General features: G+C 40.5%; 1 protein-coding gene across 11 annotated transcripts in view; it reads right to left on the reverse strand.

Moving 5' to 3' along the window:
* Positions 1–27465, reverse strand: part of LOC124165782 (homeobox protein extradenticle) — a 380934-nt gene that overhangs the window by 30061 nt on the left and 323408 nt on the right. For all 11 annotated transcript variants that reach the window (XM_046543278.1, XM_046543284.1, XM_046543282.1 and 8 more), the window contains 2 exons: positions 20791–21071; positions 2886–3076 (listed from right to left, as the gene is read on the reverse strand). In XM_046543278.1, the coding sequence (XP_046399234.1) occupies positions 2886–3076; positions 20791–21071 (472 nt within the window). The remainder of the gene's footprint in view (positions 1–2885; positions 3077–20790; positions 21072–27465) is intronic.

Here is a 27465-nt window from a genome sequence, read left to right on the forward strand (position 1 = left end):
ACGCCTCTCATTGAGTATTTCCTACCCCAAAAATGTGCCTTGGAGATAATAACGCTCTGTGACGTCACACGATTGTTTTTTTCAAAAGCCTCTTTATTTTCTTCAAATTACAGTTTTCTTTTTCTATATTACTTGCACGATGGTATGTAACGGGTGTTATGGGGGCGCAGATCACAGAAAAAACAGCAAAAATGGCCAAAATTGCATATTTTATTGTTTTTCGCGTTGTTCCACCACCTAAATGTTCCTTTTTCATTACATTAGCCGAAAGATATTGAAATACTCCTTCGAAACACTTTGTCTTTGTGGCCCTCTCAAAAATATTTTATGAAAAATAGCGTTTGAAATTTTCAAATCGACGCCATTTCTCTTTGTGCCACTGAAAAGTTGTGAAAAAATGGGGCATCTGTTCCATCAAGAAAGCCATCAAATGGCGCAAATTGCATTGAAAAATATGCTTTCTATCCCGAGATATTAAAAAAACAGTGGAAATCGAAATTTCGAGCTAGTGGGCCTCTAGCGGGCTGGAGGTGTGGGGAGGTTAGTCCTTTTTGATCCCAAATCTTATGCTCCAAGTCCGAGAAAAATCCCGGGGGTTTTTCAACCTCTTATTCGGCTATGCCCTTTCAGCACTCCGACCTTCGACGAAGACGGCTGTGGTAGGAAAGTATTTGTATACTGAGAGGAGTTAAAAAAAAGCACACAAAGATTTCATAAGCATTCTGATGGTCCAGAAAACGAAGCGAGACTACTACGGTTCTCTTAATTGGAAGTTTCTGCATTCACTGGCCATATATTCGCGCGGGTTATCTCCGATGAAGTGCGCATGATGATCGAGCGATAATTTCACCTTTCCCCGTTCACCGAGTGGGGGCAACTTAATTTATTTGTACACAAAAAAAAACTTCGAAGGTCCGGATTGCAGTCTCTTTCTCCCGAGAAAGCACTAAAAAACAATTTTTCTGCAGAATCATCTACGTTGATTAAAGCATTTTTTTTAAACCGTCGACTACATCCTTTTACGTCTTTGTATCATTTTATCTTCGAAGTGAAATACTAATTTTGCAAATAACGACTTAGAAATGATAGAACGTAGGTTTCCGCGGCGATGGTTTGATCTCTGCATTTCTTCCGGAAGAAATGCAGAGATCAACGACTTAGAAACACAATTAATGTATCACGATACTTTTTCATAAATGACAGTTGCTCGCGAAAGAAAGTTTTCTCACACATTAAACAATTTTTCCCTCACTATGCACGCTTATGCCATGGTTATTTGTGAAGTAACTCTAAAAATTAATATTCAATGGGAAATGCACGTCAAAAAAACCGAGAGAATCCTGAAAACAAACCTGATACCATTAAAATGAATTATTTTCTAATTTCACAAATGAAATGTATTTAACGAGTTAACATTTTCCACTGCACAATAGCAAAATCAGGAATATATAAATTCTCAACGTGGAATAATAATGAAATATTTCAGTCTAATATTACGATGGAATTCCACAAGGAAGCGGATTCCACTATTAACTTTATCAAACTGGCATGACTCCTTAAATTCCTACTTTTTAAATGCAATTCATGAATCCATTTCCTTAATAATAATAAATTATATTACTTAGGTTAGTGACGATACCATCTTTCGAAGTTGCAATACATTTAAATCTCATATTTTATGTCCGTTAGGTAAAATAAAATCTTACTGTAAAACCCTTAAAAAAATGCCTATCAAAAAATATGAAATATTTTGCACAAATGCAACGCATAACAGCTTAATCAGGAATATTCAAAAAATCTTTAGTGTTTAGTATTCCATTCTATCATTACAAGGGAATTTCACGAGGCATCCAGGCAAGACCTCCACCTTTCTTCACCTTTCTTCTTCTTCCTTCCAGGATTAGGCTACTAAGCCTGTTCCGGCTCCACACAACCACCTTTTACTTGGTCTTCCCATACTTCTCTTGCCAAAGCGTTGATATTCCATTGCTTGTTCTGGAATTTTTTCATTTGGCATTCGAAGTATATGTTCCTTCCATTTGTGTTTGTAGTCTTGTAGTTTATCAGTGACTGCCTGGACACCCAGTGCGTCTCTTATTTGTTTCTTAATTTATTTAATCTTGTGCAACCTTTCACTGATCTTAAAAATTTCGTTTCCGATGATTCTATCTGCCTTAATTCGTACTTTTTCGGTACCCAACATTCTGATCTGTAGAGTACAGTAGGTACTGACATCAGTTTATAAATTTTATTTGTATCTTTTCTCGTTTTGTATTTTAGAGTTCTTCTAATTGTGCCACATATTCCCAGGAAAGTATTAACTTTATTTATAATACCTTTGTCCTCGTCATATGATATATCGCATACTAAGTACTGGAAGTGCGACACTTGCTCCAGGACTTTATCCTCAAGAATAATTTTTGTTCGTATCGGGTTGCTTCCTAAAAATGCCATAGTCTTTGTTTTGTTTTTTGAAATTCTCATGTCGTTTAGTTTGCTCAATTGGTGTAGTCTATGTACTTCCATCAGCAGTTTGTCCTCTTTATATTGTATTATAACCTTATCGTCAAAAAACAGCATAAGAATTGAGATGGTCCCAATTCGATGCCTGGTGATACATTCTTCCATATTCTCAGAACGTTACCTATATTTAGATTAAAGAAGGCTGGTGATAGGCTACAACCCTGTCTAACTTCTTGGTTAATGATAATTTCTTGAAAGATCTGTTTTCCAGTGTCAATTTAAATTCTGCCTCCACCTTTACTTTCATCAAACCAGAATTTCATGAATCCCTTTTTTTTTTGGGAGAATGAATTATATCACTTTTAGGTTGGTGAGGTCGTCATCTTTCGAAGTTGCGATGGAGGAGGTAGTGGATGCATTACCTGGCGTCGAGGAATCTGGATCTGAGGATCATGACGGCTTCGCAAGTGGACTGCTTGAGCTGCATCTGGATGGAGGAGAACTTCTTGTGGATGATCTGTACCATGCGCTCTATCTCCTTGGGCGTGATGGGTCTCGTGCGGGACTGCTCCCGAAGCAGGTTCATCACGTGCGTCGTGAACTCATTGCACGCCTGCGAGAGGGAAAGAGAGAAAAATACATTAGTGCATTTTAGGACGCATGAAACCACAGATCAAGTGAAATAGTCGGAAATTTGTTTTTTTTTTCGAAAAAAATACGTTTTTTTATTATCAAACTCTATCGCAATCGAAAACAATTTTTAAAATAGTGAACAAGCCCATTAAGAAATTATTCCGCACACTTGCTCACCAAAAATCACTGTTCAATTTTATACCAGAGACTCCCATGTTGCCTAATCGTGTACAAATGATACTGTTAAAGTTCCAACTCAACATGATGACGTTAACACCTGCCTCATCGTGGATGAAGTTGAAAATAACATGATTTTTTTAACAAATAATTGAGTTAGATTTCATGATAACAAAAATTTCCCGCATACTTTGAGACCACACAACTGTTTCCTTTTGAAATTGACGCATCGACGTTTTCTTCAGCCAAACATACACGCACCAACATTACCACGCTCGCCGCATATCAACTTCCGAGTGATTTTCGTGATGGAAAAATGAGAGGACGCGTCCGGACAACAAATTATCAATAAACATTTTTTAAATTTTATTTTATTTTAAAGAAAGAGAACCACATACAGTATACAGTTGCCATTTTATAGTGGCCAGGTGAAAATACATAAATTAGAGGACGAAGAAGCAATATAACAGGTAGAAAACAATAATTAAATTTACAAAAACAAATGGACAACAAGAATCTGCAGGTACAGCCTACTTCGGTGACAGATAGGATAGGGAAAGGCTTATGAAGGATTCAATGGAAGTGGAAAGGGGTCGATGTGTGGAGGGAGTGAGTTCAACACAGAAGTAATGCGGTAGAAAAAATGAAATGGGATAAACGAAAATATTAGCTTCCTAGTTTCCCAGCGTTAATTAAAAAATTAACGTGGACTGGACGCATCTATATTATTCTACAGAAGTATATCAGAACTGGCGCACATAGGGTATTGAAATTGAGCCGAGTTGTTTCTTAGTCCATAGGCGGATCCAGGGGGTGGGGGGACACGGGGGCACGTGCCCCCCCAGACCCTTAAAAAATATGCAAGATTTTTAACACGGTACCATTATCATTGCGTTCTTTTGTATTATGAGGTATCCTTGTGCCCCCGTAGAACAAAATCTTGGATACGACCTTGCTTGTGCCCCCCAAAAAGAAATCCTGGATCCGCCCCTGTTTTAGCCACACCGATTTCTTCTCCCGAGTTTACTTTTCTTCGATTCCATCTTATATCCACGTTACTTTTCATTCCAAGTTGTCTTCTTCCACGATTCACGGTTACGACTAACAAAATCACGAAAGCATAGCGCAAGAAAAAAAATGAATGTGACACTGCGCGTTCCTAAGTTTCACGCTAATTTTCCCCTTAATTCAAAATCGACCAAAACCAACGCTAATTTCAACAGAGTCTGTGCTTTATTTTTTTTTATAAACAATGAATTTCGAAGACTGAAGTGTGATGGAATGGAATTTTTCCTATTGAAGTAAACACTTGCCATTTTCCACGATCATCATCAACTATTTCTATATTTTCTATAAACGCCATCACTGACTTATGAGCACTGGAATCTCACTCATAGTACTCCGTAGAGATAATGCATTCATAATTTCTCTTTAACCGGTATTAAGGGATAATTTCATGCATGCATTTTTCTCCGCCCATCGAGAAGACGAGTCCGGACCGTGTAGACGGAGGACAGCGTATTAAAAGAACGATAGAGAGACAGCGAGATAATGGAAGAGAGTGAGAGAGATAGGGAGAGAGGAAGGCGGATTAGGCGGAGGGTGCAATAATCGCGGGAGTGCACGGCTGACAGCCAGACGATATATACGCATTCGAATCCCCCATTACGGCGTGCTCTGTACGGTGGGGAGGGAGTATGTAGGGGAAGAGGGTAGGGGCGGCGAGGGACTGCATCACAGCGCAGCCAGGACCCGAACTCGGTCTATCGCCCAACGTCGAATATTCCCCAAAGGGACCAACCAACCGTCCGCTCTCACCACTGAGGTATCTATCCATATTAAAGCGAGGCCTCGTACGAAGAATCTCAGCGAAAGCCTAAATCTCAGAACGTACCCTCCGAGATAAGAGGGAGGCTATATAATAATGTATGAAACTCCACATACATAACAAAAAAAGGCGTGTATACAAAATTTAAGGAGCTTTGGCCGAGTGACCGAGAAAGCGGACCTTTGTTTAGGTTATCATCATTATTTCGGATAATAATTTTCCATGCATTGGTTATAGTGGGGGAAAAAGACATATGCCATCATTAATAAAAATACTATCTTTGACGAAATAGATTTTCATAGTTATCAAATTTTATTAAGCAAAGATTTTCTTCAATTTTAGGATAAGTAAAATAGCCAATGTTTTAGCTTTTTTTATAAATATATAAAGATTTACCGTCTCTTTGTACTCGGACGTACTTTGTGATAAGTAGTAGACTTTTGGTATATGAACCTTTTTCTGAACAGTGACAATTTTTGGGCGTCGATGAGGGTGTTAACACTCTGCGAAAATACCACTTTCCCGGTCTATTTGACACCGGTACTTATGTTCCACTTCTCGCAAAAAAGAGTCTTAGTATTAACAGTGGAAAAAAGGTCTTCGGGGGGGAAATTCACCTAGAACACCACATTAAGAGGAAGACTCGAGAATCCTATATCCAATTATTCGTGTCCCGAGAAGTAGAGGCCGAAACGCCCAAATCATCTGTTTGAAACTAGTAGCCCTGTTTTTGCGTTGGTCCTTATGAAATGCTACAAAATTTTCTACCATAACGCTATTTGGACTGCTTGCATTTGGTCATTACTGTATATTTCTAAAAAAAAGTTAATAGCTATTATAGTTACCACTCCCTCCCGCTGAAGCTTCACTTTTCCGCCATTTGGGGGACATTTTAATCGGTTTTCAAAAATGCCTGCAGCGTAGCGATGAGGTGAGACCAGTCCATGTTTCCTCAATATTTACTCCATAAAATTTACAATAGTGGCAAATAGCGGGCGAAAGTTATGAATTGATGGATCAAATCATCACAGATATAAATTTCAGTACAGTCCTAATTATTGCATATTTCTCGGGGAAATTCGGATCGTATTGCCCATCAGCATTAAAAAAAGAGAGAAATAAACATAAATTTATATTAACGAAAAACTTAGCGTCACAGCTCCATTGAAAAACATTTACGAGCACTTGACGTCATCTATCATTCTTCTTCAGAACTAAAACAGCAAACTAGGAATTGAAATTGAGATGCACTGTTTCTTGGTCGCACCGATTACTTTTCTGGAGTTTAATTACCAATTCCCTGCTAAGCCCACGTTATTTCTTATTCGGAGTTAACTCCTTCCACGATTCATGGTTGTAACTAACAAAAACACGGTGCAAATTTTCAAAGCGGATGAGAAAAAAGCGATGCAGCGCGTTGCAAAGTTGCAAAATTAAAATCCCTGTAAATTCAAAATCGGACAATTACTTATACCACTTATTTTTATCAGAGCGCGACCCGGGTTTCAATGAATTATCATCATCTTCAGGCGCAAATCATGATTTAATAAATAAAAAATTTACTTCAAATCATAATTCGCGCCTGAAGATGATGATAATTCATTGAAACCCGGGTGGCGATCTGATAAAAAATAAGTGGTATAAGTAATTGTCTGATATCCAGGGAAACTTATAATGGAATACCACAAAGTAAATCAAGAGTTAGTGAATTTTAATTCAAAATCGACCAAACCCCACGTTAATTTTACTAGAATCTACGCCATTTTTTCCATATAAGCCGCCAATGACTAATGCGTAGTGAAATTCCACTCTTAATGCTCAGTTGGAATAATTAATTGCAATTTTTTTCCATAAACGGGCCTCGAAGGGTAAATTCACGCCACTTTTCATGCTTCTTTCTCCTCCCATCGCATCCGCTCAATAACAACAGACTGAATTACGGCGTCCACCGCAATCGACGCGTCTAGGCGAGGCAGTATCGAGAGACGATCATGCTAATGGCCAGCGTTGATGCACTATCGTGACGCGATTAGGAGGAATGTTAGCTATTTAGGTTAAATCAAACAACACCTGAGTAAATCACCAAGAACTAAGGAAAGTAAGAAATAAATCACAAAAATAAGTCGTGGGTCAAAATTCTCATATCACCAGCAGAGGAAAACGAAAAAGTTCACAGTTCCACATTAAACGTATCTTTTTTTCGGCTTAAATTATACTTTTGGCAGTTACAGATCAAAACGAAAAGAAAACAAGACAAAACTTTAATCTTGTAAAGAAAAAGAAAATAACGTGATTTTTCAATAACTCGTACATTCACATCGGTATATTGGGCTGATCAACACATGAAACTCGTCAAAAATGTAATGCCATTTCCACCAACCCAGTGAGACGGAAATTCATGCCATTTTTCATGTATTTGTCTACGCCCATCGGCTTAGTAACAATAGCACTCGCTTACGCGTTCAAATTTCAGTCAAACTACAGCAATAGCGATTTGATGAGACAAGAGTGAAACTATTTAAGAAACAAACATGAAGAACAAGGTAAAAGACGAGGGAAATATGAGGATTATAAATAAGTTGCTTAGAATGTGGAAATGTAACTGCAATTGTGGAAAAATGATCTAAGTTAAACCTGTTTTTAAACAATAATTTAAACAACTGAATTCGTTTAAAAACTGTTATATACTGGCAAGATGATAGCCAGCCTATCACCTCTTTATAAAACATTTATTCCGACTATATTAGTATTTCTCATTGCAGTTTTAGGCATCACTCGTGCATTCTAATGTATCGTTTAACCAGGCCTTCAAATTGCTGGCAAAGAAACTGCTATCTGTAAAAGTTAGTGGCACGGCAACTTTTGGACGTAATAGAAGATTAGATACATTTATTGTTGCTTTAAGTAGAACACTGAAAAATTGACCATACAACTGTGGAACTTGAGTAAGAGTGTTCAGCAGTGTAGAAACTACCGGAACGTACTTACTGTTAAATTTCATTCACTTTATATCAATAGCGTTTTAATAAGACATGAGTGAGAGCATTTACTAAAAAAATGAGAAAAAAGGTGAAAAATAAGAGAATACGAGGATTATAAATAAGTTTCTCGAAATGTTATAAACTGAAATTGAAACGTGGGTAACCGTGGCAGAAAATTAAAATTACACCTTTTTCATACAATGAAAAACCATGAAATCATAATAAAAATACTACGTAATGGGAAGGATGATGTAAGAATACGGTGTCGACCACAATCTACGCGTCTAAGCGATAGCGAAATACGAATAACGTTCCCGCTAATGGGGAGCGTAATTCACTTTCGTGAAGCGATTGAATTAAAATCGGTACAATGGCTGAATAATGGCGTCCGAGCGACACGGGCAAACTTGTGGTCGCAATGATATCGATAACGATCGATAGTATCACACAGGTCTACGAGTTGAGTGTCTGCCAGCACAGCGTTTGAAATTAAGGCTATTCTCTGCACAAATATTGGTACCATGGCTGCATACGCGTAGATACTTTCAACAGTAAGTCTTGCATAAAATTTCAATGAGAAAGACAGCTATAGTCCAAATAAATATTTTATAAAATTGTTATGGACTGGCTATCTTCTTACCATTGTATAGTAGTTCTAACATGATTTCATAGCTATGCATTGTTTAAAAAAAACGGTTAAATTTAAATTTTGCCATAAGTACATTTCCACATTCTTAAAAAAATTTTAGCTACTTATTTATTGTCCTTGTGCATTCCTCGTGTTTGCTTTGTTCTTCATATTTGATTCTTGAATACTTATTCAACTAGTGTATTATCAAAAAGGTACTGCTATAGTTGGAATGAAATTTGAACGCATCAATAAGGTCAAGTAGCTCAAAACAGCCGTCCACGCCGGAGCCACAAAGTTTGAATTGGACTGTAATTAGAAATGATTGAGTTGCTTTGGTTTATTAAATTGGAAAAACTACTGAGCTCACGAATCATAAAAAGTAGTAAGGACCGAGGTAACAAATTCTCATAAATTCGCCGTAAATTATATCATAAATGGCAATTTAATTCGATATTCACGCTAAAATACATAGAATTACCTATGCCGCTCTGGAAACGAGTTGAAAATGACAGTATGTACTAAATTCGATTCAAAACATTAAAAATTGCAAGAATAAATTCAGTGGAAATATTGCAATGTATTATTGGCCTAATATGGATAACTTCAACCACAACGTGTCTCACATCATACAAAATCTCCGCGTGACGCCATAGTCTATAATTATAAAAAGGAGGACATGTAGAAATCTCATTCTGTTGTATAAGAATAGTAATCTATATTTCTTCCAAATTTCTTCCCCTAGCATTTTGTCGAATGATGATTCAATCAACAACCCAATACGCGCGAACGAGACCTAGACAGCGAGAGGGGAGGGGTGTAATATACACGGCCGAATCGAAGTGAGTCTCACAATCGGAGGAGCAAGGCGGGGGGGAAGGGGGGTACTAAACAGAGGGAGCCACGAGAGGAATGGAAAAAGGAAAGAGTTAGAGGTAGAGAGATAAGGATAGAGAGAGTTACAGGGGATGCGGGAGGAGACTATTAAAACGAGGAAGCTGATTGGTTCCGGTCCGAGGGGTGGACGCGGGTGCTTTCCGAAATGGGGATGGAAGTAGGGGGTTGGCCGGGCTTCTATCCGAAAAACACCACCCATCGCTGACGGATACGCGTACCTGCAAGCTGGTTGTTTCGACCGTGGACCATTATACCGGCCCAAAAGAGGAACTAACTCCATGAATACATCACGCAGGAGATAGGGAGATTTCAGCCTGGTTTACAGAATTTTTTAACGATAAATTAACCACAGATAGCACTTAACAAGGGAATTCCCTCAAGAGTCACCACTAGATATGCCGGCCTCGGTGGCGCCGGGGTAAAGTCTCCGACTGCTAACCTAGAGGTCGCGGGTTCGATTCCCGCCTGGGTGGTTTGAACATGTGTATGTATGGATGTATGTAATTGTCAAACTAGTTAATTGTAAGATAGGACTATCTAGTCCTATATTCCCTGGTGAAATAAAAGACGACATTATTATTAGATATCGTTCAAATATTTTATAGGAGATGGGAAATGGAAATCTATGAGGTGTTTTTTTTGTTTTATACGCCAACGCTCAATACTTTTCGAGATATTTGCAGCGGAAAGTCTCAGAAAACGCCTTGTTTGGTCTTCGCGTCCTAAGTCTATTTTAATTTTTGGCCTAAAGAGGAATAAGAACACCTGTCGGAATATTTCGTTGATATGTATTGCTTTCCTGGGACCATGAGACAACGAACCAGGACTCACTCACGGACGAACCGACGAAAAGGTATCACCATTATCATCCAGACGTCTTACGGTGGAGCTTCTAGCCTGGAGACCTGGGGTGAGTCACTCAGTACTCTCATGCAGGCCCAATATTTTTTTTTCTGTTTCTGTTTCATAAAGTCCACTTTTCTTTCCGTAATAATTATGAAATATCCAGCCTATCAGTAGCTCACTCGAATTCCGCCCAATTGCGGACGGAACGAGAGACACGCCGACATCTACATACCACCCCGCAAGCTGCCTAAAAGGTGAAAGCAGGGGGTGATAGGACACCAGCCGTTTACACATAAAAAGGAAATGCGGAATAACGATTAGCATTTATCAAAGTCCTTAATGGTTCGGGGGAAAAACGAATTCCCATATCTATCCGTTCGGCTAAATATCTCTCTTAATTTATCGCTTCTGTCGGACCTGGGAATATAGTGGGGCTCTAATATTATGTTCTCCGTGTCGCTCTTAAAGATATCTATTCTCAATTGTTCAAGCAATCTAAGCCTAGCGCGCAGCCTCCGAGTCTCCAGCGGCTCCCAGCCTAATTCGCTTAACATCTGGGTTACGCTGTATGCACGCCCGTAGCCGTTTTTAACTCGAAACACGTCCATTGAAAAAATTAGCTTAAATTAACGAGAATATTAGCGCGAAACTTTGTAACACGCAGTGTCATAGTCATTTCTATCGTGCGCTTTTCGTCGGTGTTCTGTTGGCGCTAACCATGAATCGTGGATGAAGACAACTGAATGGATATAATATGTAATTGAGAGGTCAAATACGGAAAAGACATCCATGCGGCTAAGAAATAACTCAATTTCAGTACTTAGTGAGCGGCATTGCGCTGAATTAGTTCTGCAGACAAATGGTGCAGAGTAAGCGTTCACTTTTTCTGCAACCGCTCGAAAGCTGTGAGGCAAATTTTTCGTTAAGTCATTAATTTATACTCACTGCTGATTTTCTCATAATCCAGTCTTTAGAAGGAGCCTTACCAACTCATCGAAAATCCCGTCTCCAGAGCTCAATAGTTTCGGGACGCATTTTTCTTAAAACTAAGTTAACAATCATATACGAGCATAAATTATATTTTAACTCGTGAATGAAAAGAAAATCTTAGCAGTTCTATACCAATTCAGTTTCAGGTACAACTAATTAAGACGTAGCGGCGTTATCTTCAGGTGCAATGAGTAAAATCAAAAACATAATCCTCGTATATCATCCAGATTAGAGGGAGAGGAAGAAGGAGTGGGTTTTAGGAGGATAGATTTTTAATGATAATTCGTCAAGGGTAGGCTTTAGGAAAATACATCCGCAAATAATGTCTATTACGCAATTCCGTCAACTTTCGCGATTATAAAGTTTTTTTCAATGTTCACCCCCTAAATCTTTTCAACCCCAGTCAAGTTTGTCTCTCTCGTGACCCCTGTAGCCTTAAAACGTCAGTTTTTTTAATCAGAAGCAGATAACAATAGTAAAAGCCCCTTGAAAAGCGATAAGTTTAGATATAGGGTTGTTTTCACTAATTTAGGGGTTGCTCGCAAAAATGGAGGGCGACAGAAAAAACTGAGGTCATTTTCGGATTCAGCGACCCAAAATTAGCCAGAAACACCCTAAATTGTACCCGGGCATTTTTTGAACTTTTTTTGCATAACAGTTTTATTGTACCCACTTTCTCTTTAAAAAATTAATGCGCTTTTATTCAACCCATAAGAGAGAAAATGCGGTCAGAGGAAGCATCTCATGAAGGATCACGAATGATGAGGCAGTGGGTTCAACTCGGACGATTCATTAAACCATAGGCAAGACTCCTCAAAATGTTCCCGGGGTATATTTATAGAGTGGTGATGAGAAGGGGCACTCGACGTATCTGGGAGTCGAGGCTGGAATATCCTCGACACAGTTAAGTCGCTGCAGTTATTCGCCGACGGAATGGGGCACTAAAAATTCCATAACAACGACAGTAAAACCTTTGATGGGGGTACAAAAGGGGATATCGCGGCCTGAGGGTGGAGGGATATTGCGAGTAGACAGGGGTAACTGCATACGGAGACACGCGGCAAGGAATCATGTCATACGGCGAAAGGAAAGCGCCTCCTCCCGAATGAATTAGCAACCGGGGGAAAGTTATATACACAGTTCGCGGGGGGTACGCGCCTCCTTTAAGCTTGGCGGCTCCTTATAAAAGTAAACAGCGTAGCCTGCGAGGAGCACATGCCGAAACACTACCTTCCCAACTTTTATTAAGACGGCCCATGAGATTCACGGGAATTGCGCATCCAACGATGTCCGATAGGGAGAGCAGTGGCGGATACATATGGGGGACAGAGGGGGCGCGCGACCCCCCCCCCCCCCATTGCCGGGCCGCTCGCATTGCCGAACAAACCAGATCCACAATTGTAACTTTTTGCATAAGATGACATTGTCTTGTGTATGTGAATAATGAGTTTAAATTAAAGTTTGTCAAACGTTGCACATGACATTTTTTTACTGCGATAAAAGTGAAGTTAACTCAAGGTATCTTTTGTGCCCCCCTTGAGTTTTTTCTGCATCCGCTACTGAGGGAGAGTACAGCGAAGTTAAACTTTTATACCTCGTCGTATGCCACATTTTATGTGACAATTCGATTGCACTTAAAATACTTATGCGCTAGGGAAGTAGTACTATTATTTAGGATGCGATTTTAGGCAACTATTATCAGGAAACAAAAAAAAATGCATTATCTTACAAGTGAAAATCTCTTTCGAACTACTCATCCCAATCTGCCTCAACTGCAGGGACTCATGAACCAGAGTTTCCCATTGTTTGTAGGTTAAAATGCCCAAATTATATAAATCTTTGTCGGGACTGTAACAGCGAGACACATGGTTATTGGGAGAATATCACGACAGTCAAATTCAAAGTGTCAGAATTACCAGTCTTAATTGTGAATTTCGGACAGCGACACATTACGTTTATTTATTTAATTAATACCACACCACTGAAAACAACGATATTTGGCATTTTACATCGGGTTTATCATAACAATTGCGTAACCATAAATTTCATTAAATTCCACGTCCACAATATACACGAACATCCATACCCTGGATACTGGCAACCTATCCATGCGGGGCTCGAACCTGCGATCTTCAGTTTGACAGGGGATGACTTCACCCCACCGACACCGAGACCGGCAATAAAGTGACCAAAATATTCCATTCACAAAATTCAAAATCGCTATCGGAACGTTTTATAATATCGCGAAACTTTAACGTTAAATCGACGGCGCAGGCACATGCACCCAAGCAGTTCGGCATAAGGAGAAGGATGGGGGAGGGGGGGGGGGGTGGAGGGGTGTCCTCAGCAAGCATTTATTTCCATTTCATTCCTTCTGCTCGGAAGAGACGGGAGGCGATTAAAATTCCTCGTCCTGGAGTGATGGGGGTAAAAGACTGCATTGAGGCTATAAAGAGGAAGAAGGGGTATCTAGAATGCACATTCCACAAGCGGTGAGAACGATCTCGTCATAGGCACATCCAACGGAAGAGTCGTACTCATGAAATACTCCACGTCTTCTTTAATTACACCGAAAGATTGATGGCGCACGACATCGCCTGAATTGAATGTTCTTAAATCATGAATGCCGGTAAATCCTGAGGTAACCGTGTCGGATTTTCAAGAAATTTTATCACTAAAATCCACCTAATCTCCAAAGCAAAATTATTTATTAGTCACTTTCCCCCGGTATCACAATGGTTAGGCTACAAATATCAGCTGTCTAAATGAACATTCATAATCGCCAGCCATGCTACCTGGACACTAGTTAATTTCTGCCGTATCTCTGGTAGCAGGCATTAAAAATAGTGAGAAATCAATTCCATTTAGAAATGCGTGATTCGACCCGAAGGTAGGTTTGGATAGTCGAGGGTGGAGCTCAACTCGAAATCAATCATAGGCGTATAATATTACGCATTCACGTTAGAGGGGCCAATTCGAGGATTTTGATTTAGGATGTCCGAAGGCTTCACCCTGGATATAAACACAGGATCCGAAGGTCAGCAGTCAGGCGCTCGAACTACTGCACAACTACACTCCCACTCACGTATTTTAGTAATAGATATTGTACGCATCTATAAACTGAAATGAAATAATGCTAACTCAACGATCCACATGGGTCCCAAGTAAACACATCAGACAATGGCAGTTGCGTCATAGGTGGCGCGCGAAAGATGGAAGATGGCGACGATAGTGGCGCCGCGAAGGGGAGGTTTTGGGGGACAACCCCCCCCCCCCCCCCCAGAGCTCAGAGAAACTTTTAAATCAAATCTATTTACTTAATTTGATTAATAATACTTATAGAGTAGTGTGAGGATTAATAAAATATCCCTCAGAAGGCCGTCATTCTCACCATTTAGTACTACTTATCTTAAATTTGGCGGAGGGCCCTCGCACCTCCCGCTTACGCTGGAGGGTATTACATATCCGCCAGGTCCCCCAGTATAGTTGCGCCTGAAACCTGCCTAGCCTCATTTCCTAGCTGCGTCCCTGGGCGACGATACCGGAGGAATAATCGAAAGCGGACACGTGACTTTCGGATGCACTTGTACAGTGACGTCAACATTTCCACTGCGCGGCTGAACGGATCCATTCTCTGCCGATGAACAGATTCCTAATAGCAAAATAACAACTAGCAGGGCTCTTAAACTGTTACTTGCCGACCCTAGTCTTAATCTTGCATCAATCAATCTACCGATATCCGTTTAATAAACGGAACTTCATCAGGCGTAACTTGATAGAAATCACTTACCTATTCTCACGTCACAAGCGAGAAAGTATGCTGATTCTGTGATTTTTGATGAGTTCAGTTTTTATGAGACAGCCTATCTAGAATTGTTCTTTTTAGTGAGTTCAATCATTACAAAAGTAGATAAATGGAATCATATTGTGGAAATTAAATGATTAATTGACACAGCCAAACGAAAAATGACATAATCATCTCTATCCGTCACATAAGCTAAGTATAGATTACTGAGAATAAAATAAATCAAAATGATTCTTAAAACACATAGCAGTAAACATTTAAGATTCGGAAAATCACTTAATTTAGTTATATCATGATAAAATTTTGCAATCTCTATGGTTATCTTTATTGTTACAAAAATAAAGGCAGTTCAGAGATTTTTTTAATGTTTGCACAAATTTTATGACAAATAATCACTCTTTTTAAAATTGGGAACAATTTTCAACGATTACAATTGAATATGACATCATGAAATCAGCACATTAAAGGGCACCATTCCGAGAAATACCTATTTAAAAGTAAATCTTGGAACGTAAAAGAGAGACAAAACAATATATTCCTGCAAGAAGCAGGGATAAAGAAGGCAGGAAACTGGAAACGGAAATCTCTTTGGGGGCAGAACTTTGACGGACGCAAGGGAATGAACCCCATTTCCCGACTAATTCATCCAACTGCCCAATCACATTGTCAGCGGCTAATCGTCCGATTAGACATACGAGTGCGTCGTAAAAAGGAACGTAAAATTAAAAGGGCGGTAGGCAGAGGGGACGACACACAACAGTCCCTGCCGCCTAAAACTCGCAAATACGCAGAACAATTCTTACGTTCCCCTCGAGGAAAAAAGCCATCCCAGAAGCATGAGCACATACAGTAGGAGCATTAAAACCCTCGCCACTGAACCAACCAACCCCGTTCTTCCCCCTGAATACCCTGTCTTCTCACACCCTTCCTACATACTCGGCATACAGAAATGCCCACCCCCTTTTCCCTACCCTTCTCTACCACCTCCCCATACCCCATAGAGCTGTCCTTTTGCCCGTCGCTAACGATTTCTCCGTTTCCATAGCAACGGTATTTGGGCTACCCACCCCATTGGAGTCGGGGATGGGAGGGGGGCGGGCAAAAGGGGGATAGTCTTCCGCCTCCTGCATTCTGCCCAGGAGGCATCATTGTGTGGGGGAAGGGGAGGATTTTGGCAGGAGCGAATGTTATATATAGGGAGATAGGAAGAGGGAAGAGTGTAGGACTGATAAACACCGGAATAGTGCGTAAGGGGACAGGGGTAAGCAGGGACACACAGATCGGGACCAAACAGCAGAATCCCATACCCTAGCACGCTCCCCATCCTGCCTTCGTGTCCCCTGCACCCTGAATGCAGAACCCATCGCTACTTTCTTTCGGGGTAAACTGTAGCACTAAATAGCACTTAAAAATTTTCGTAAATAAACAACGAAATATGCGCCCTAAAAATACGCCAAAGCCATTTTGTGTATCTCCATTACTTTTCGCAACTTATTGTGGAAGATACAAGCTGTAGACTAAGGGTCTCCAATTAAATAGGCCACGAGGGTCACATTCCAAGTTCCGAATCGCCCCGCGGGCCGGAGAGCAAATTTGCCGATGACTGAAGTATTCGTTACCAACGTCTACTGAAGTATCCGGTGGCGTATTTCTTATTTACGAATATATATATATATATACTTGTACGAAGATATGTACTGTACGAGTATACTTATTTATAAATAAGAGATATATCAGACATATGTAAAAGCCGGGAAACTAAATATATTTGCGTAATTTAGACGAAATTTCATGAAGTTGACGAAACACCCAATTTTACGGTGCGCGGAGTTATTTATCGTACTGACGTGTCCACATTTTTGACTTTGTCATAAAACAAGAAAAAAATCAGAATTTTTAAATTAATTAATTAAAATGACGTATACTTCATTATTTTAGAATGCACACAAGCCCATTAATTTGCTAAGTTCAGCGGCACAACATTGTGAAGACGACACTAGTCACGAAAGTGTGGTATAATACAATTCTTCATTATGCACTTACATGTCTCGGTTAAACCAGTGCTACACGGTAAATTTTTCCGCAAATTTATCCATGAAAAATATCATGGAATGTCACAGAGTCTAAATGTACATCTGCAAGCCAATATTTTGAAGAATATATCCTAAAATGGAAACACTGTTAATTCTTTATGATACTCGGTCTCTCACCATTACCACTCCGCACTTTCTACTGCCACAATCTTATCATTCGGCCACGCCTCCATAGCAGATCTACACCCTCATCCTGTAGCCACACCAATATCATGCTCCCACAATCAAGTCCCGCATCCACATCAGCACAAAGCCTCCTCCTGAACCCAAAACCTTAACACGAATCCTCACCTTAATTTCACATTAGTTTTCCACTTCTTCATCCTGTAGCCGCACCAATATCATGCTCCCACACCCAAGTACCGCACCCAATCTCTAGCTTGCACCTGCACCCAGACCTACAATGAATCGTCACATTGCTCCACATCCTCGTTCTACAGCCGCGCTTTTACCCTTATTCCTCTAACACCCATGCTCCACATCCTCATCACGAATCTGCACCCTTAACACCCAGTGGCACCCGCGTCCGTCATATCCATCCTACCAAGGACGTACCCAGCGAGTGGCAGGAGGAGTCAGCTACTACCCCCCACCCATCAGAAGCAAAAGTCGCAAAAGTATTTAAGGAAAATCAGGACTGGGTTGAAACGAAAGTTTTCTTTAAACCCACGAAAAATGATGCTAGTATAAGATGTGTAGCTAAAATACTTATTTCAAGCAAATAATTTAAAAAACTAATTCAGCGCTGTTATAGTTTTCTCAAAATGTTGGTTTCATTCACCTTTTCCATGCTTAAATGTTACAACTTGAACAACCATGGCTTGCCCCCCCCACCCCCCAGTTTTGATCTTGGATACGCCGTTGCATCCTACTTCTATGTCCTCTTGCCTTTGCGATGATTGTGGCCCTCATCAAATCATAAATCCGCTTGTAGTTGGCTGACAAACATGTGAGCACACCTTCAACAAATCAGCGCAGAATTCATGAATTTTTCTGATTGTTTGACATTAGGGTAATACTATGATGAAACAGGCTTCCTGATACCAGTATCATCCATAAATTTACGAAATAATTGACCGGGGGACACCGGTCTAAGCCTAGGCCTCAGTCAACGCGAAGGGGACATTCGAGACGAACGTTCCTGATGCGAAATTAGGAAAGAAAATGTTTGATATGGGTCTATGTTAATGGAAAATTATCCATGGTAATGCTAAACCATGAAAACATTTAAAGCAAAAAGCAAGGCCACGACCAGATAAGACCAGTTATTTGTCTTATCTGGTACCAAAGCGGTACCAGATAAGACAAATAACATTATCCTACGTAATTCTTGCAAGTTTTCAGCAAAGAAATGAATTCCAAAGTCTATGTTAAGAAGAAAGAACAAATAAAAAAACATTCATCAAAATGATGGCATAAGATAAATATACTTCAGTACCAGTAATTCATTATCTAGGTTCGGAAGAAAACTCTAATCAGTGAAAAAGTCATTCATTGAAACTCTAGCTCATTTATGAGACCAGTGTACCATAAGGTGATTATTCCACATGTTCGGATGAAAAATCGTACAAATGAAAAACCCATTTGGTAATATAGTGGCATAGTTAATAAGCTTAATGTACTGTATTCAAATAACGATTGAATATTTTTTTAATTTCTCCATGGAGACGAACTGGTTAATCTCCATCAAATAATCATTAATCATAACGATTATCATTGATGCCACAAGATTAATTCATTAATGCATTGCGCGTATTAATTCCTGTTCATTCACCCAAAGTTAATCTATCCGTAATAAGCTATGTCTCGAAAATAGTTTAAATATAAGCTATTCCAAACACTGACTCATAAACAACCGACTTAATGTATTGACAATGCCATTTCATTCATAAAAGAATACCGTCTCTTTATAGAGAAAAACTGCGTATATCCCACTGCTAAGCACGATAATTTTAAATGCATAAGAAAAAATCGGCGGAATGAGAATTGAACATGACATTTTAGCAAGTGATAACATCGGAAATAATTTTTTATGCCAAATATCATAACTACCATTTTCACTAACATGTTTTGCGGCATACATAGGGAAACTTCGTCTTGGGGTAACCAACACGCTCTTTCGTGTAAAATGCTTTAAGTTTGTTGCTACAAAACAAGGTAACAATGTATTCGTGCTGGGAATGTTTCAAGAGAAATTTTGATGGTTTAGAAAAATTAACCAATTTTAATTTTCGCATAGAATTAAAAAAGAAAACGAAAAGGTAAAATCAAGATAATTGACATTGCTCTGAGCAAAACCATTTTACCAGTCACTAAAATGTAAAATTTAGCCGTAAATTACCGAATGTAAGGTTCGTTTCACGAAGAAGATTCTTCTTTTAAAATTAGCGAATTCAACACGTCACTTCATCACGGACCACATACCAACTGATGTTTAGCTTGCAATTGCGTGGCGGAAATACGCGCGTAATTTACGGCACGCGAAGTGTAAGCGTCCTATCCACGCAAAACGCTAGAAATGAGTCGGTTGCTGTGATGGCAAGTGGATTTGAGCGCCTGCCGCTGCGGTGGGCTTAGAGGTCGTAAAAATGTTATTGCGCCGAGTGGTGAGGGGCGACGTTTAATTGCTTTCCCCATCCAACGTCCCTCCCAACGAATGCCCGGATGTGGAGCCGATGATCACGCGTGCCACCGGCCGCCCCCGTCACGTGATTCATGCCCCACAAAACAGGATGTTTGGCCTTTGATTCGAAAAATCTAAATCGAAACAAAAATGACGCCGGCCGATACAAAAAAAAGTGGGATGCCGAGTTCAAATAAAAGTATGGAGAGTCGTTTCAGGCCTTAATCTGGCGGAATATCGAAATAAAGAATACTGGAAATTTTCCAAAAATGATTTCATTTCACAAATATGATATAACTCTAACCGAAATACTACGTATAAACTTAGGAATTCGTGGAATCCCGTCATAAAGAAAATAAAAAACGAGAAAACTCCCCCTATTGATCTATATATCGTATATTTCTCCCGCCAATCCGGGGTAGCCTAATTTTATGCACCAAGGATGGAATTTGCCATGATAGTGAATTTCATCCTTGGTGTAAATAACTTTGAATCCGTGCGTTGCTTGTTTCACGTTGAGCTTTTGAGTAACCTCATCTTTGTTACTCTTTAAGGATATAAGGTGGTACTTGGAAAATGAGGCGGTGGATGCCCTAAAGAGCAGGCGGGAGGCGGGACATTCTCGGTTTAATAATATCTGGTCGACGTTAATCGGAACATTAACAGCCGTGAAATTTTCTTGGAAATATTTGGATGTTATCTAACTTTCTAAATCTGAGTAGATCAGAATAACGTTTACTCAAACTGGTAGCCTAATATGGAAGATTTCGTAACCTCTGATTTTCATTCCTCCAAAGATTTCATTTAGCCTTAAGGGCCTGCTCACCTGTTCGTATTTCTCGAGCTCCTGGTGGTATATCTGTCGGATCTGCGCCAGCTTGGCCCGGTAGTCGGAGTGCTCGATGGCGTTGTCGGGCTGCCCTGGTCCGCCGAGGGAGCCTGTGCCTCCGTTGCTGCCGCCGGAGGCGGCGGCAGATGCGGAGGCGGCTGCCCCCGCGCCTCCGCCCTTCTCTGGACCCGCCACGCCCTCTGCGATCAGCATGTTGTCCAGCCGCATCAGCTGCGGGTCGGGAGGCTCTTCCTCCTGCGTGTTCCTCAAGCTCAAGACTGCAACAGAAAGGAAAATAAGGGTAATTACCAACGGATGCGACTTGATTGAATCATTCGCGGCTCATGGTGATTAAAATGTGACTCACAGGCGTATTCCGTTTGGTATATATCGGATTTTGCCCCGACGCACAGTGGGCTGGAATCGAAAAAAGCTGGCCAATTCCTCAAAAACGATTTTTTTTGAGTTAGGAAGTTGAAACTTCGCATACATATTCTCAATTAAATTTTGCATCACTTTCCAGATTATTTCTTTCCTGTGTTTTCACGTTAACAATATATGTGAGGTCAAAATTGAACAAATTTAGCGAAAAATGATCGACGTCGATTTTTCTAAAACTTGCCAACTTTATCCTCGTGCAGTGGTTTCATGAATAGTTTTATGGACAAAACTGTTATACCATTTTAATTGACACTTCTTTTTCTTCCATTTGAAGGGTTTTTAAAGATTTTGTTTCATCAATAACATAGATATATAACAAAATGGCAGAGCCTCTTTTCAGCCCATTTTTTTTACATAAATGTAGGGAAAAAGTAGATATTGCCACGGACTTCCGCAAAGTGACTGATACCACGTCGTTCTATGAAGCTTCTGCATTGTGGATCTAAAGTAAAACCTTGCACTAACTTGCAACCACGAATTTTTTCGAGTCGGTCACTCATCAAAACACAAATTTTCTCAACTGATATTAATTTTCGCGGTCCACGATCATGGTATATTAGATCTAGGGCGGCTCCTTGTTCTAGTGAGTATCCTAACATGAGGCCTCCAACATCAGAGGAGGAAATTTTGTGGAATGCGCACGCGGAACCACCCAAGAATTCATATACCACAAATTTTCTCATAAACCACAGACTATGAGTAAATGTTCTAATTTCAGGCGATTAGCCGCAGCGCTCATAGACGATTTCCGGCAAAGAAGACACAAGACGACGAGATGTGAGGAGGATATGGTAGAAACTTGGAAGTAAAATAAAATGATTAGCCTCTTACAAGGGGCGCCACTAAAATCCAATCAATGACGACGAACTCGCAGAGACTTCAACGCATGACTTGAACACATGATATGAAAGAATCAAAAATCGCTCCACTCCCCAGACCCTTTGTTACCAATATTGGTCAGACACTGGATGTGTGAAAGGACAAAATAAAAAAAAAGCTCCGGTATAAATGAATTTGGTTCAAGTTACCCACTTGACTGAGCCTATGCGTGATTTTCTCGGGACTTCCACACGAAGGCAGCCACCTATATTCGTATTCGGTATTGACGTTGGAGTTGATACATCAGGAACATGCAAGGTATTTTAGACATTATTTGGAGGAATTCTGAGATATGAATAAATTCAAGTCATTGAAAAATTTCCAAAAATACTTTAATGTCACTTCACTGCCGATTACAATATAATTCATTTCACCTGATGATTATGCATAAAATATTGAATCTGGTCGTGAAGTGAATTAATGTATTTTTGGAAAATTTCCAGTAACTTTTAATTAATTACTGTTTAATAGCTACAATATGAATTATTTTTTGCAATTATCCACCATTGCAAAATCCATTAAAAACATCCGTTATAACGGATTATTTTGTATTCAAAAGTCAGGGCGACGTCTGAGATATCGCTTTTTGGCAGATGCTTTAAGGCCAACACTTGTTAGTTGAAACCATCACTAGGCACGCCTGGAAGCTCTCCATCTATATCAGGTGAAGCGGAATGGTAATCACCAGGTCATCAAGGCATAGGTCTCCCAGGATTTCGCAACATCCTATCTAGGAGGTGACCACCAATCACAACACCAGCTCATAATATCACAATGCAGGGTCAGCGCCGAGCAATCCCTCTCAAAGGCAGTCCTCCTCATGCCCTCAGAAACCACCCTTTCCTCTGTCGCAGTGAGAATTCAGACGGAAGACAAAAGACGAACAAAATGCGACTGGACGGTTAGGAGTTCGGGGACCTGGAATAAGGGGAGGCCCCAGAAAAAGATGGAGCGGATTCCCTAGCGGGGGCGGCAGGCGACGATCCGCCATTGTTTCCCCGTCACTCATTCGGCGTGTGCCCGCCACGTGGAAGCGATAGCCACGCCATCACTCGGTAGCCGCATGAAAACATGAATTACGGCCCGATAACCTTTCGACACGTCGAGCTGCCATGTCCCGTAAAAGCATGTGCTGAGTGGGTTAGTTTTTTTGGAAACCAAAACATCGTGCTGTTCCATCTCAGAAGGTTGAAACACTACAGCCGCTATTAGGTCGGACACAAGTCCATTCATTACATATGCAATGGCGTACCCAGGATCAAAACTGGGGGGAGGGGGGGGGGGGCAAGCCATAGTTGTTCAAGTTGTAGGTAAGATTTAAGCATGGAAAAGGTGAATGAAATCAACATTTTAAGGAAACTGTAACAGCTCTTTATTAGTTAATAAAATTATTTGATTGAAAAAAATTATTTTCCTCAAAGACATTTGCGATTTTTGATTTTAGGGGGGGCAGCTGCCCCCTCCTGCCCCGTCCGCTGGGTGCACCCATGTTCTCATGAGGCTCCGTAAAAGGTCTATCATAAAACATAAATCTTTCCCACACTTCCCGTAACTCAACAACCAGATTTCATATTTACTAAAGAGAGCGATAAATCCACGGATAACATATCACTAGCTTTGACTAGGATTATATCCAAGACCCTCGATTTGCGCCCATATTTACCTGCCCACCTAGACAGCCATAGACAGTCGATTGAATACACAGAACTGCACATAATAACAATTAAATCATCTCCCCTAATGTAATCGTGAATTCTTGGGACTTCCACCAGTTTGCCCTATTTTAATGCAGGGTAAATCGTGCAAATTTAATTTTTTCGGCTCGTATAATTGGAATGAGATTACGACTTGGAAGCTAGCCCATATGACCGTTGTTTGAGCTTCAACATGCAGTACACTCGCATACGAAGTACACTCACGTACGATTTTTGGACGTTTTGCCATTTAAACCATTTAAAATACATGGATGTCGGTCAAATTGAAAGCTAAGGATCAACTGATCTCGTAAATGGCGTTAAGGGATCATCATTCCACTGTTATTGTGCTCAGTGAATGTCTAACAAGAGGGACAAGTAATTTCTTCGGTTAAACGTGGATACCGAAATCATTCCATCAAAATTTGCAAAAATGATCACCTACACGCTCGTATGAACCATAACCATGACTATGTCTAATCTATTCATCAATATCTTAAACCCATAACTTGAGACCAGAGGATAATGGGATTGCAGCAGCAACAATGATATTTAGGCCGTAATTAATGCGGAATGGAGAAAAACAAGAATAAAGAATTTCAAACACACGAAATCCTTCGCATTGCAATGGAGGGCGACCAAGTCAGCTGCGAAAATCGCCCAATGAGCAAGCCTAGTCGGTTTGGAAACGTATTGTGTCTGGGAGCAGAAGAGATATCTGGGTGGAGCAAGCAGGAAGGGTGGGAGGGAAGGGCCTAGGGTTAGAGGAGGGGCGAACAGGGGCTGATAGGGAGGGTGGGCGTGAGCAGACGGGGTGCGCGGGTGGGTGGGGGTGGAAAATGCAAGGGTGAGCAGTCCGATTCTAGAAAATTCATTTCCGGCGCTCCACCCGCCGAAGGGGGCGCTGTGTGGGAGGGTAAGAGAGTAAGATGGCAGCAGCAGCACCAGTTAGCTAGCAGGGTCCGAGGGGCGGAAATGGCCTCCACTCCTCGTAGGTTTACCTGCTAGGGTTCTTCGAGTACCCATGGGTTTAGGAAGAAGACCAGATGGATGCGAATCAGATGCTTAGGAAAGGCGCCGTAAACAAAACGAAACTAAAATCACTTCATTAAGAGTTACTAGTTAAATTAATGAGAGCAAAATATGATTATAAATTGATAAATTTGCCGGCCTCGGTGGCGGCGGGGTAGAGTCCTCGCCTGCCAAACCGAAGGTCAAGGGTTCGAGTCCCGCCTGGGTGTCTGTTAAGGTAAATGTTAATTCCCCATTGTAAAGGCCATAAATGTGCTCTTTATGGGGTAATGGAAATAAATAAAATAAATAAATAAAAAATAAAAATAAGTTTTATTCATTTCGAACTTTCGAAATTTCAGGGTGTACAACTTAATAAAAATTTAAAGAGGGATTTAACCAGTGATGGGGTTAACATCAACTCATATTAATAGGCTAGCGGCTTGTACTATTACTACATATCATTTATTTATTTCACTCAGCGATGAAATATCATTTTTCATTTTCCCCACAGTGTGCGCCAAAAAACTATGAGTTAAAATCAGTAGCCTTAAACATCGTAGTGAAATTGAGTGGTTACATAGCTGCCTCGGTCTTTACTTCTCCACTATACATTATATCCGTTCTATTTTTCATCCCGACAAGTATTTTTTCCATGATTAATTGATTTGACAGATGAATAAAAAAAAATGGGTTAAAATAGTATGCAGCCTTGTAAAACAAATTATAACAGCACTGTGCGTTCAAAAAAGATTCTCTCTATTTTTCTCGAATATTCCAAATCGACCAAACCCCACGCTGCAGTGAAAAACGCCATTGACGTATGGGTACTGGAATATCACGCTGAGTGCTACTAAAGCATGATTTATTGTTATTTTATCATGTAAATCCGCCTTAATTCTAGCAAATTTGGATCAGGGGAAGTGACGAACTCAGTAACAGGTAACAAAAAACAAGGAAAAATCAAAAGAGTACGGTCAATAACGGATAGTTTATTCATCACGAATCTCGAGAGAGAAATCCACCCAAATTCTCGATCACGATCAGTCAATAGTCACGATCCAACTGTCACTGAAATAATAATAGCCTTCGACCGAAAACTGCTCTCCAAATTGCTCATCCTGCTTTATGGTCACGACGTGGAGAAGTCCCCACTATCATTGGAAACTCCCCCTTCCCATCTCGGGAAGTCAGAGAGCGACGAATTCAGCATACGGCAGCTAACTCGAAATATGACCGATCAATATGATGGCAAAATTTTGAAGCCATTAAAGCATGACCTAAGGTGATTCACCTGCTTATATCCGGTTGCTCTGATATTGGCATAGACGACGCAAAAAATGATTTACACTGCAGCAATATCAAATCCATGTCAATGGCTACCGTTAGGGATAATACCTATTTTAGATGGCAAGAGAGTTGGTTTCCCATTCCGGGGGCCGAGATTCGAATACCGGTGTTGGAAGATAATTATCGATGTCGAACTTTGTGTTCTTAGGAGATAATTGCAAGAATAGCACTCTCATGGTTCCCATCTAATCTTAAATATAAAATTCACGGTTTTTTTCCAGGTTTTCACGGTCTACATGTCTTCAAATTCACGGTTTGTAGATAAGGCATTTTAGGCAGAAATATTGATCACGTAACAATCATCGGCCGCACGTCAACTACAAATTTAACAAACGCGACAGACACCGTGAATCCAAACGCAGCAATTGAAGTGCTATCTCTCCTGACGTCACATACCGTTTGCAAAATTCAGCTCCGGCTAAAGGTTGTGAGAGGGAAAATAGAGGGACCAGGGTGCCAGGGAAGTTAAGAAGTGTCTGAATTTTCGCAAGTGTTAATGAACAATTTGGTTAACAGTCTTCCGGCTTTGGTACAGGCTTAAGGTCAATGTGTCATGATGACACACGGACCAATAACTGCGCTTCGAATATACGTGTGCAGATAAATCCGTGGCCATGTCTACGCGTGACTGACCTTGAAATATGATCGAAATATCCATTTTTCTTTTAATCCGTCAATCGTAGTTGTACGATCGTAAACTCATGATTGAGAGATTTTGAAGGTTAAGGCTGGTGAAGAGTTTGATTTGGAATGTAGCTCTCTACGGTGCGGAAACGTGGACACTGAGGAAAGAAGACGAGAGAAGATTGGAGGCATTCGAGATGTGGGTACGGAGAAGAATGGAGAGGGTGAAATGGACGGAGAGGAAAAGGAACGACGAAGTGCTGGATATGGTTGGCGAGGAGAGGCAGCTTTTAGATGAGATACGCAGGAGACAGAAGGCATGGATGGAGCGAGTACTTAGCGGGGAGGGGATGTTGAAAATGGTGTTGGAGGGTAGAATGTTAGGGAAACGAGGGAGGGGAAGGAAAAGAATAGGATTTTTGGATAGATTGAAAGAGAGTAGGCCTTACAGTGAATTAAAGAAGGCAGTGCTGGAAGGAAAGGGAGGCTCCCAGATCGCTTCTCGAATACTCCATGGAAACCTACCTTAATCGGTAGAATACTATAATAATATGTCGATATTCACGGCTTTTTCCAGGTTTTTTTTCACGGTATACGAAATTCACGGCTTATTCACGGTTTTAAGGTTTTCAAGGTTGAGTGGGAACCGTGACTCTACACAATGAACCGGACG

Source organism: Ischnura elegans, chromosome 9 (assembly GCF_921293095.1).
Source record: "Ischnura elegans chromosome 9, ioIscEleg1.1, whole genome shotgun sequence".
NCBI classification, from domain to species: domain Eukaryota; kingdom Metazoa; phylum Arthropoda; class Insecta; order Odonata; family Coenagrionidae; genus Ischnura; species Ischnura elegans.